This window comes from Saimiri boliviensis, chromosome 14 (genome assembly GCF_048565385.1).
Source record: "Saimiri boliviensis isolate mSaiBol1 chromosome 14, mSaiBol1.pri, whole genome shotgun sequence".
NCBI lineage: Eukaryota > Metazoa > Chordata > Mammalia > Primates > Cebidae > Saimiri > Saimiri boliviensis.
The window spans coordinates 63,381,541-63,393,323 of NC_133462.1; the positions used below are offsets into that span (position 1 = coordinate 63,381,541).

General features: G+C 42.1%; 1 protein-coding gene and 1 pseudogene across 1 annotated transcript; both read left to right on the plus strand.

The window, feature by feature from the left end:
* The first annotated feature begins 283 nt into the window (after positions 1-283).
* LOC101045591 (homeobox protein NANOG pseudogene) lies at positions 284-1,204 on the plus strand (annotated as a pseudogene).
* Positions 1,205-2,030: 826 nt separating this feature from the next.
* LOC120361594 (large ribosomal subunit protein eL42-like) lies at positions 2,031-2,417 on the plus strand. Its single transcript, XM_039463470.2, has one exon. The coding sequence runs from the start codon at positions 2,081-2,083 to the stop codon at positions 2,399-2,401; it is 321 nt and encodes a 106-aa protein (XP_039319404.1). The 5' UTR covers positions 2,031-2,080; the 3' UTR covers positions 2,402-2,417.
* The last annotated feature ends 9,366 nt before the right edge of the window (positions 2,418-11,783 follow it).

The window sequence follows — 11,783 nt, forward strand, 5'->3', positions numbered from 1 at the left end:
ATACTGCATGTGTTAGGGTCTGCTGTATGCAATGAGCATTACTCTGAGAAACAGCAGTAACCAACAGAATAAAGACTACAACCTGGTCATAAACGGTGAAGTATATAAGACAATCGGCCTCCAGTTACTGCCGAGGTGACTCACTTCATCCCAACTTCCTGATACTTTCGCTTCTGTAGGTCATATTTCTCTAAAATTTTCCAGAAAAAAAGTCTTATGGCTGCCTTAGCCTTTTTTCCAGTCCAAGTCTTAAATATTTTCCTCCTCTTCCCCAATAATAAACATGAGTATGGATCCAGTTTGTCCACAAAGCCTGCTTGCTCTGAAGCATCCGACTGTGGAGAATCTTCACCTATGCCTGTGATTTGTGAGCCTGAAGAAAATTACCCATCCTTGCAAATGTGTTCTGCTGAGACACCTCACACAGAGACTGTCTCCCTTCTTCCTTCCTCCATGGATCTGCTTATTCAGGACAGCCCTGACTCTTCCACCAGCCCCAAAGGCAAACAACCCGCTGCTGCAGAGAGTAGTGCCACAACTAAGGAAGACAAGGTCCCTCTCTTCCACCCAGCTGTGTGTACTCAATGATAGATTTCAGAGACAGAAATACCTCAGCCTTCAGCAGATGTAAGAACTTTCCAGCATCCTGAACCTCAGCTACAAACAGGTGAAGACCTGGTTCTAGAACCAGAGAATGTAATCTAAGAGGTGGCAGAAAAACAACTGGCCAAAAAATACCAATGATGTGCCTCAGGCCTCAGCACCCACCTACCCCAGCCTCTACTCTTCCGACCAGCAGGGATGCCTGGTGAACACGACTGGGAACCTTCCAATGTGGAGCAACCAGACTTGGAGCAATTCAACCTGGAGCAACCAGACCCAGAACATCCAGTTCGGGAGCAACCACTCCTGGAACACTCAGACCTGGTGCACCCACTCCTGGAACACTCAGACCTGGTGCACCCACTTCTGGAATACTCTGGCCTGGAACAGTCCCTTCTATAACTGTGGAGAGAAATCTCTGCAGTCCTGTGTGCAGTTCCAGTCAAATTCTTCTGCCAGTGACTTGGAGGCTGCCTTGGAAACTGCTGGGGAAAACCATAATGTAATACAGTAGACCACTAGGTGTCTGAGTATTCCACAAGCCATGGAATTATTGCTAAACTACTCCATGAACATGCACCCTGAAGACGTGCGAAGATGAATGAAACTGATATTACAAAGTTTCACTCTGAGCACTGGCTGAATCCTTCCTCTCCGCTCCTCCCCTCCGTCATAGGATTTTTCTTGTTTGGAAACCACGTGTTCTGTATGCATTATGCTTATCCAGTCAATTTGAATGGAGTGTGGGGTATGGTTGGAGCCTAATCATATTTTCCTATTGGGTCTTCCTGGGGAAAAGACATTTTAATAACCTTGGCTGCTAAGGACACCGTGATAGAAGCTGTCTCTGGCTATAGAAAAGTAGATCTAATACTAGTTTGGATATCTTTAGGGTTTAAAATCTAACCTCAAGAATAAGAAATAAAGTACAAATTGCTGTGATGAAGGTATGTTCCTATTTTTGGGGATTAGGAGGCTTTGCTTATTTTTTAAAAACAGGTATAGCCAGGTGCAGTGGCTCACGCCTGTAATCCCAGTACTTTGGGAGGCCGAGGCAGGTGGATCACCTGAGATCAGCCTGGCCAACTTGATTTCCTCACTCTTTTGGCTCTGGTTTACTATATCCCCTGAATTGCTGGTATGCTAATATTTATAGGAAGAGGTCTTATATTTGCTGAATCATAATGACAGTAGTACTACTTTGGCTGGTTTAAGTACAAATGAATGAAACAACCATTTTTCCTTTAGTTGACTTTACCCAGATTTCACCTAGTGTTTCAATTAGTAAAAATACTGCATAAACATAAGTCTTTGTTACATTTTGGTTGGGGTGAAGGAATAAATTAGCTGAGAAGACTGCTGTCTTAAAAACAGCTTATCTTCCCTTTCCTGTTGCAAGGCAAGAGCTGCGCGAGGCTAGTGTCTCGGACACCATTTCTGGTTTTCATCATATAGACAGACCAGCCCTTCTGCAAAGATGGTCAACGTACCTAAAACCCGAAGAACCTTCTGTAAGAAGGGTGGAAAGCATCAGCCTCACAAAGTGACACAGTATAAGAAGGGCAGGGATTCCTTGTATGCCCAGGGAAAGAGGCGCTATGATCGGAAGCAGAGTGGCTATGGTGGGCAGACAAAGCCAATTTTCCGGAAGAAGGCTAAGACCACAGAGAAGATTGAGCTCCGGCTGGAATGTGTTGAGCCTAACTGCAGATCCAAGACGATGCTGGCCATTAAGAGATGCAAGCATTTTGAACTGGGAGGAGATAAGAAGAGAAAGGGCCAAGTGATCCAGTTCTAAACTTTTGGATTTTTTCTTTTAATATTGGAAAGGAAATGTTGAAGCTGTAGAAAAATTACCTGTTAGAAAATAAATACAGTGATATTCTTTTTTTTTTTTTTTTTTTTTTGAGACGGAGTTTTGCTCTTGTTACCCAGGCTGCAGTGCAATGGTGCAATCTCGGCTCACCACAACCTCCGCCTCCTGGGTTCAGGCAATTCTCCTGTCTCAGCCTCCTGAGTAGCTGGGATTACAGGCATGTGCCACCATGTCCAGCTAATTTTTTGTATTTTTAGTAGAGACGGGGTTTCACCTTGTTGACCAGGATGGTCTCGATCTCTTGACCTCGTGATCCACCCGCCTTGGCCTCCCAAAGTGCTGGGATTACAGGCTTGAGCCACCACGCCCAGCCTGCCAGTTTTTTTTTTTTTTTTTAAGGGCACTTTTGTGCTTTGTAGCCAGTCTACAAATATAATAGGTTATTTCACTATATGAATATAATTAATGTTAACATTTAAAGTTTTCATCGGAGGCCAATATATAAGTTGAAATAGATCTATGTTTTCACCTTAAGAGCAGCTATGCAGGCATCTATGAATTATAATCCTTAATTGCTCTTTTCACAAGATTCTTGTCCCTGCCCTAAATGTATCTGATCTGGGAGCACTTCCCTTCACTCTGAAGCATGATGCAGAGGATGACCAAAAGGGTTTTTTCCAGGCTTCTTGCTCATTATTTCCCCAAATGTCCAGTGTTACTCTCAAAGGCTATCCAATCTAATTGTCTAGATGTTGGCCAAAAGAAGTTAGGGATAGTTGCAAGTGTGTATGTATATATTATTTATTTCATTGTTTGTTTTTAGTCTGCTCTATTGCCCAGGCTGAAGTGCAGCGGCACAACTTTTTTTTGTTTTGTTGTTTTGAGCCAGAGTCTCACTCTGTCGCACAGCATGGAGTGCAGTGACGCAATCTGGGCTCACTGCAACCTCCACCTCCCCAGTTCAAGTGATTATTTCCTGCCTTAGCCTCTCCAGTAGCTGAGATTACAGGTGTGCACCACCATGCCCAGTTAACTTTTATATTTGTAGTAGAGAAGGGGATTTGCCATGTTGGCCAGGCTGGTCTGACCTACCTGCCTTGGCCTCTCAAAGTGCTGGGATTATAGGCATGAGCCACTGCACTCAGCCTTTTTTTTTGTTTTTGGTTTTGGTTTTTTTTTTGAGATGACTCTTGGTTTATCCCCAGGCTGGGGTGCAGTGGTGTGACTGTAGCTCACTGCAGCCTCAACCTCCAAGGCTTAAGCAATCCTTCAGCCTCACCCTTCCAAGTAGCTGGGATTTTTTTTTTTTTAGACAGAGTCTGGCTCTGTAGCTAAGGCTGGAGTGCAGTGGTGCAATTTCGGCTCGCTGCGGCCTCCACCTCCTGGGTTCAGGCCATTCTCCTGCCTCAGCCTCCAAAGTAGCTGGAATTATAGGTGCCAGCCACCATGCCCAGCTAATTTTTGTGTTTTTAGTACAAACGGGTTTCACTGTGTTGGCCAGGCTGGGATCAAGTAGCTGGGATTACAGGTGCAAGCCAGGACACTCAGCTCAAAGTTAGTTCCTGCTACGATTTAAGGAACAATTCAAGTGTCAGTTACGTCAGTTTTGTCCCAAGCCGTATGTATGTTATGGACCAAGGAGATAATAGGAAGAATTGCTTGAACAACTAAAATAGTATGAAAACTCCATTCTCCAAGTCACTACTCCATATAGTCTTATGATGTGACTTGTAAAGATCCTGTTGCCTACTCTTGGGTTTTCATTTTTTAAACACCTTATATTTTAAATGTATGAGAAAATAAAGAACTCTAATAACACATTTAAAAAAGAGAGAGAGAAGAAGACAATCTGCCTGCTTCTTCCACCCCAGACCAGATCAGAGCTGTAAATACTGAGAGAAGAGAGTGAAGGGCACTGCATGAAGGCCAAGTCCCGAGAGCCACAAATTTGGTTTATGCTGAATGGAATGACATTGTTCTGACAAACAAAATAATGGAATAAGATCAAGGTATAGCTAGGAGAGCCGTATATGCAGGGGTGGTGGGGGAGGTGGTGGTGTGTGTATGTGTATGTGTGAGGTATGCCAAAAAGGGCAACAGTTACTTTTTTTTCATGCCTGTAATCCCAACACTTTGGGAGGCAGAGGTGGGAGGATCATCTGAGTCCAGGAGTTTGAGACCAGCCTAGGCAACATAGCAATACCTATCTTTACAAAAAATTTTTAAATTAGCAGAGCGTGGTAATGCATGCCTGTAGTCCCAGCTACTGGGTAAGCTGAGGCAGGAGAATCACTTGAGCCTAGGAGTTTGAGGCTGCATCAAACCATCATCATGCCACTGTACTCTAGCCTGAGCAATACAGCAGGACCCTGTCAATCAATTAATCTTCTTTATATCCTAATAAGATTCTCCAGGGGACCCATTTATTTGTATTATTATCTATAGGATTATTCCTATCTAAATAAGAAACCACTGTACAGATTCACGTCGTCATCTCCTTGGTCAATTCTGGAGAAGCTCTGATGTGATTTCTAATGTCTATATTTAATACTACTAACAATAATTAACATAATACTAATGATAATTAACATTAATGACTGTGTTTTTGCCATTAATGTCTAAATGCCACATTTATAGATTATTCTACACATTGCATTTCGATTACTATTTCCAATCTCCAAGAAAGTATTTTAGTAGCCTCCTAATCTCATGAGCAGCAAGTTTCTGAAACATTTCATTTTTTAGGATTATTTCCACAAATCAATGTGTCACTTTGTTTCCATTTTAGTGGTTGATACATCTAATTTTATCCCCAAATCTTCAAATTACCTCATAATTTGGATCCCAGAAATCTCTACAGACTGATTTTTTTTTGAGATGGAGTTTCACTCTTGTTGCCCAAGCTGGCATACAATGGCATGATCTTGGCTCACCACAACCTCCACCTCCCAGGTTCAAGAGATTCTCCTGCCTCAACCTCCCAAGTAGCTGGGATTACAGGCATGTGACACCATGCCCGGCTAATTTTGTATTTTTAGTAGAGTCGGGGTTTCTCCATGTTGGTCAGGCAGGTCTCAAACTCCCAACCTCCGGTGATCCTCAGCCTCCCCAAGTGTTGGGATTACAGGCATGAACCCCTGAGCCAGCCTTCTACAGACTGATTTTAATGAATAAATTCCTTAAAAGTCTTTTTAAGGGTCGGGCGTGGTGGCTCATGCCTGTAATCCCAGCACTTTGGGAGGCTGAGGTGGGTGGATCATGAAGTCAGGAGTTCAAGACCAGCCTGACCAAAATGGTGAAGCCCAGTCTCAATTAAAATAAATAAATAAATAAATAAATAAATTTTTAAAATCACATTTAGACAGAAAAGAGGTTGTGAATTCTACCTTTTTTTTTTTCTTTTTTTTTTTTTTTTTGAGATGGAATTTTGCTCGTTACCCAGGCTGGAGTGCAACGGCGCAATCTCGGCTCACCACAACCTCCGCCTCATGGGTTCAGGCAATTCTCCTGTCTCAGCCTCCTGAGTAGCTGGGATTACAGGCACGCGCCACCATGCCCAGCTAATGTTTTGTATTTTTAGTAGAGACGGTGTTTCACCATGTTGACCAGGATGGTCTCGATCTCTTGACCTCGTGATCCACCCGCCTCAGCCTCCCAAAGCGCTGGGATTACAGGCTTGAGCCACCGCGCCTGGCAGGTTGCATTCGTTTGAGTTTCTGATTACCCCTTCCAAAGGAGGCAATCAGATATGCATCTCAGTGAGCAGAGGGGTGACTGAATAGAATGGGAGGCAGGTTTGCTCTAAGCAGTTCCCAGCTTGACTCTTCCCTTTAGCTTAGTGCTTTTGGAGCCCCAAGGTTTATTTTCCTTTCACATTATTTTAAAAGATAGGGAGATTTCATAGTTTCCTGTCACAAATAACTCCAGAATTTTTTAAAAAAAATCTAGAAAATGTTCTTTATTTTCAACTGTAGTCTTCATTCATTAAGCAAACACTGAGAATTTATTCTGCGCTAGACATTTTACCTGATGCTGAGGATATAAAGTAAGATTCTGTTCCTGTCCTTAAATAGAAATTCAGTTCACTACAGGTACAAATGCCCACATGTGAGACATTTAATACATTGGGTAAGAAAGTTAGAATTCAGGAAGTTCCCAAAATGTTCAGATAAGCTAAAACAAGCCAGGTAAAATTAAATAGCAATACATTTATGCATATTCAGGAGGGAGAAAAAAGGAAAGTAAAAAGCCTGACGGAGTGTAAATGGGGAGAGACCAGGCTAAGTAACTACAGATGTAAAAAAGACCCAGGGGATGCAGATGACACCAAATTTAGTAACCATGTGCAGTTGTTGCCAAGAAAGCTAATTTTAGGATGGATTAATAAAAATATGCAAAGGGCCCAAAATATTTCCAATTGATTTTGCATCAATCAGATCTCATGGGTGAGCGGGGTGGAGGTTGTCATATTTGAAGTACAAATTAGAGCATTTTCATGAGACACTCAAAAAGGAGAGGGATCTAAAACAGTATCAATGAAGATTTGTCAAAGCAAATAATGATGTTTAGTCTGTAAAAGAAGCTTAAGTGGGACCTGAGTGCTGTTTTTAAGTATTTAAAGAGCTAATGTGACAGAGATTGCTAGCTGCTTTTCAGTACTTATTTCCTCTGTAGTCCTTAGCAATAGAACCCTGCTTTTTAGTGGGGCACTTTGACATTTCCCAAACCCCTCCGAGGTTAGATGGATCATGTGACTAAGCTGTGGATACTGATATATCAGCATAAGTGGTTTAGAAGACATCCAGGAAGTCTCCTTAATGAGAGGGGTGTGCCCTATGGCTTTTACTCCTTTGTTTTGCTGCGTGGAGTAGGGGCCTGACTGGCACTCTAACAGCCATCCTGGATCTCAAGGGCCAAAGTTACGCTCCAGAAACAGTGGAGGGGCGAAATGAAGGAAGTCTGGATTCCTGACCATCATTGCAGTTGTCATTTCAGCCCAATGCTGCCTACTTCTGTCTTTTACGTGAAAAGAAAATTTCATTTTGTTTTAAGACACTGCTGTTTGGGGTTTCTTTTGTACGTAGGTGAACTTTGGGTACAAAAAAAAACCCGTATATTTTCTAAGACTTAAACATTTTTGAAAATGAAATGATTGGCTGGGATCACGCCTGTAATCCTAGCACTTTGGGAGGCGGAGGCGGGCAGATCACCTTAGATGAGGAACTTGAGGCCAGCCTGGCCAACATGGCAAAACCCCCTCTCTACTAAAAGTACATAAATTAGCCAGATATGGTGGTGGGCACCTGTAATCCCAGCTACTCAGGAGGCTCGAGGCAGGAGAATCACTTGAACCCAGGAGGTGGAGGTTGCAGTGAACCGAGATTGAGCCACTGCACTCCAGCCTGGGTGACAACAAGAGCCAGACTCTGTCTCAAAAAAAAGACATGATCTACGCTGTGATATGGTTATCTATCTCTATATCTGTTTAAATGGAGATATTAAAATTAAGCTGTTTAAATGTCTAGTTTCAGAAATTGTGCCTATTCCAGGAGGTGAAGAAAAAGAACATTACCTACCCGACCCCTAAAATTCCTATCAACTCTTAAGATTACATGATTTCGGCCAGGCGTGGTGGCTCATACCTGTAATCCCAGCACTTTGGGAAGCCAAGGTGGGCAGATCATGAGATCAAGAGATTGAGACCATCGGGGCCAACATGGTGAAACCCCATCTCTACTAAATATACAAAAAAAAAAAGAAAGAAAGAAAAAATAGTTGAGTGTGGTGGCGCACACCTGTAGTCCCAGCTACTGGGGAGGCTGAGACAGGGGACTCGCTTGAACCCGGAGCCAGAGGTTGTAGTGAGCCGAGATCACACAACTGCACTCTAGCCTGGGCAACTGAGTGAGGCTCTGTCTCAAAAAAAAAAAAAAAAAAAAATTACCTGATTTCTCTGGCTATGGGGATCAGCAGCTCTAAAAAAATTAATTAAAATAAAAACTGAAAAACATTTAAAAATTAAAGTTCCTTCTCGGCCGGACGTGGTAGCTCATGCCTATAATCCCAGCACTTTGGGAGGCCGAAGCAGGCAGATCACAGGAGTTCTGAGACCAGCCTGGCCAACATGGTGAAACCCTGTCTCTTAAAAAAAAAAAAAAAAAAAAAAAATTAAAAATTAAGTTCCTTCTCCCTATTATGTTCATGCCCAACATGAACTAGCTTAATATTAGGCAGTCCCCTAGCCATACTTCTCAGCAGCACTTGATTCTATTTCCAAGTTAAACTTTTGTAAGACCAACACTTCTAAAGTAATAATCAGGCTGGGTGAAGTGGGTCACACCTGTAATCCCAGCACTTTGAGATTGAGGAGAGGGGATCACTTGAGGCCAGGAATTTATCAAGACAGTGGACTTGCAACGGAGATAGAGTAATTCATGCAGAACCAGCTGTGTGGGAGACTGGAGTCTTATTATTACTCAAATCAGTTTTTAAAGATAATTTGGTGGGTAGGGGCTTAGGAAGTGGGGAGTGCTGATTAGCCAGGTTGGAGATGTAATCACAGCTAGGGTAAAGTGAGGTTTTCTTGCCTTCTTCTGTTGCTGGGTGGGATGCCAGAACTGATTGAGCCAGATTACCATTCTGGGTGATATCAGGGGATCCATCCAGTGCTGGGTCTCCAAAATATCTCAAGCACTGATATTAGGTTTTACAATAGTGAGGTTATCCCCAGGAGCAATTTGGAGAGGTTCAGACTCTTGGAGCCAGAGGCTGCATAGCCCGTACATTCTAATTTCTAATCTTGTAGCTAATTTGTCAATCCTGCAAAAGCAGGCTGGTTCCCAGGCAAGAAAGGGCTATCATCAATTTTGTTTCAGAGTCAAACCATGAACTGAATTCCTTCCCAAAGTTAGTTGGGCCTATGCCCAGGAATGAACAAAGACAGCTTAAAGGTTAGAAGCAAGATGGTGTTGATTGGATCTGATCTCTTTCACTGTCATAATTTCCTCAGTTATAATTTTTGCAAATGTGGTTTCAAAAGCAGCCTGAGCAACATGCAATACTCTGTTGCCACAAAACATTTTTTAAAAATTAGCTGGTGTAGGGGTGCACACCTGTAGTCCTAGCTACTCAGGAAGGAGGCTGAAGCAGGAGGATCACTTGAGTTTAGGAATGTGGAGTTGTGGTTAACTATGATCATGTCACTGCACACCAGCCTGGGTGACAGAGCAAGATCCAAGATCCTGTCTCAAAAAAAAGTAATAGTGAAGGAAAATCAAAGAACAAATCAATGAACTCTTCAGCAAAACTGGTAGCATAGGCTGTGAGTGGTGGCTCACACCTGTAATTCCGGCACTTTGGGAGGCTGAGGCAGGAGGATCATGAGGTCAAGAAATCGAGACCATCCTGGCCAACATGGTGAAACCCCGTCTCTACTAAAAATACAAAAAAATTAGGTGGTGTGTGCCTGTGGTCCTAGCTACTCAGGATGCTGAGGCAGGACAATTGCTTGAACCTGGGAGGTGGAGTTTGCAGGGAGCCGAGATGATCATAATTAACCTGAATAATATGAATAAAACAGGAGCTCAATTGAGGCCTTTCCTGTGTGTCTACACAGCTGGTGAATCAAGGTATCGTCCACAATGATTGCCCTGCTGAAAATTTTATTTTTTAAAATGAGGATACTAACATTCCATCTTCTTTCCATCTTGCCTTTTCCATGCTACTTTTCAACTTCAATTAGCTATAACTTTACTTTTATATATTTTGTATGGTTGTTTTTTTTTACTATAATTATCTGTGTTTTGTCTATTAGTTGATTCTTTAAACACTTATTTCCTTGAAACCGTAATATCTGTACATGGTAAGAGTCCAACCATGCAAAAAAAAAAAAAAAAAAATACACAGGAAGATAAAGTCCCCTTTTCCATCCCAGACTGCGACACCTCTTCCTTAGAGATAACCAGTTTTGATATACTCTTTCAGAAATAGTCTGAACATGTATAGGCAGCTAGAAATAATGTGTACAATGAAAATATGTGAATGCTTTATTAATATTTGAACATTGACCTTTTTACTTAAAATACCTTTAATATTATTCTATATTGGTATAAGTAGACATGCTTCATTCTTTTTGATGGGGTTTCACCATTTTGGCCAGGCTGGTCTTGAACTCCTGACTTCAGGTGATCCACCCACCTTGGCCTCCCAAAGAGCTGGGATTACAGGCATGAGCCACTGTACCCAGCCTGTATATGCTAATTTTAAAGGCTAAAAACCAGTAACAGCAATAGCAAAAATTTTTAATTTTTTTTTAAAGACAGGGTTTCACCATGTTGGTCAGGCTGGTCTTGAACTTCCGACCTCAGGTAATCCGCCCACCTTGGCCTCCAAAGTGCTTGGATTACAGGCGTGAGCCACCACATCCGGCCAAAATTTTAATTTTATTATAGAATTTTTTTTTTTTTTTTTAGGTGGACTTTCACTCTTGTTACCCAGGCTGGAGGGCAATGGCACGATCTCGGCTCACTGCAACCTCCGCCTCCTGGGTTCAAGTGATTCTCCTGCCTCAGACTCTCAAGTAGCTGGGACTACAGGCACGCGCCACCATGCCCAGCTAATTTTTGTATTTTTAGTAGAGACAGGTTTTCACCATGTTGACTAGGATGGTCTCGATCTTGACCTCGTGATCCACCTGCCTTGGCCTCCCAAAGTGCTGGGATTATAAGCATGAGCCACAGCGCCTGGCCAGAAAAAAATTTTAAAAGCTTACATTTAGAACTCAATTTGTTCAATTCAGCATTTAATAAACATCTACTATATACACAGACCCCAATTACTCTTTACTCTTTTTTTTTTAAACATAAAGTTGCAGCTTTAAACATCTATCTGATAATAGGGGGGAAATGGTAATAGTGAGGAAATAGCATTTGTACTTTAACTTTTAAAATGTTAGATATATACATACTGTTGGCTGTATCTCTGTAGTTACTTTAGTTCAAGACACTAAGTGTAGTCTCATGTCTGTGTGTGCGTGTGTTCCTTTCCCATATGAGTACTTTTCTGAAGTAGGCTTACATTTTTTTGTTCCTATTTCCTTCCTTCACTTCTTAATCCACTGTAGCTTGGCTTTTTAGCCCATCCATCCCAGTAAAATTGCTTTTACCAGAATCATTCATGAACTCTTACTTGCGTAAGCATTTGAGTCTTATCTCTGTTGGCCTGGTGACTCTGTTTCTCTTTGCATCTCTCTGTATTCCTGGTTTCTGTAAAGCACACTCTCCTAGTTCTCTATTTCTCATTTCCTTTCACCAATTTCTTTTCTTTTAGACCCTTCAATGTTAGTGTTCCCCTCCCTCCCATTCTC

Coding starts and splice junctions, on each gene's coding strand:
- LOC120361594 (XM_039463470.2), top strand. CDS start 2,081: ATGGTCAACGTACCTAAAACCCGAAGAACCTTCTGTAAGAAGGGTGGA.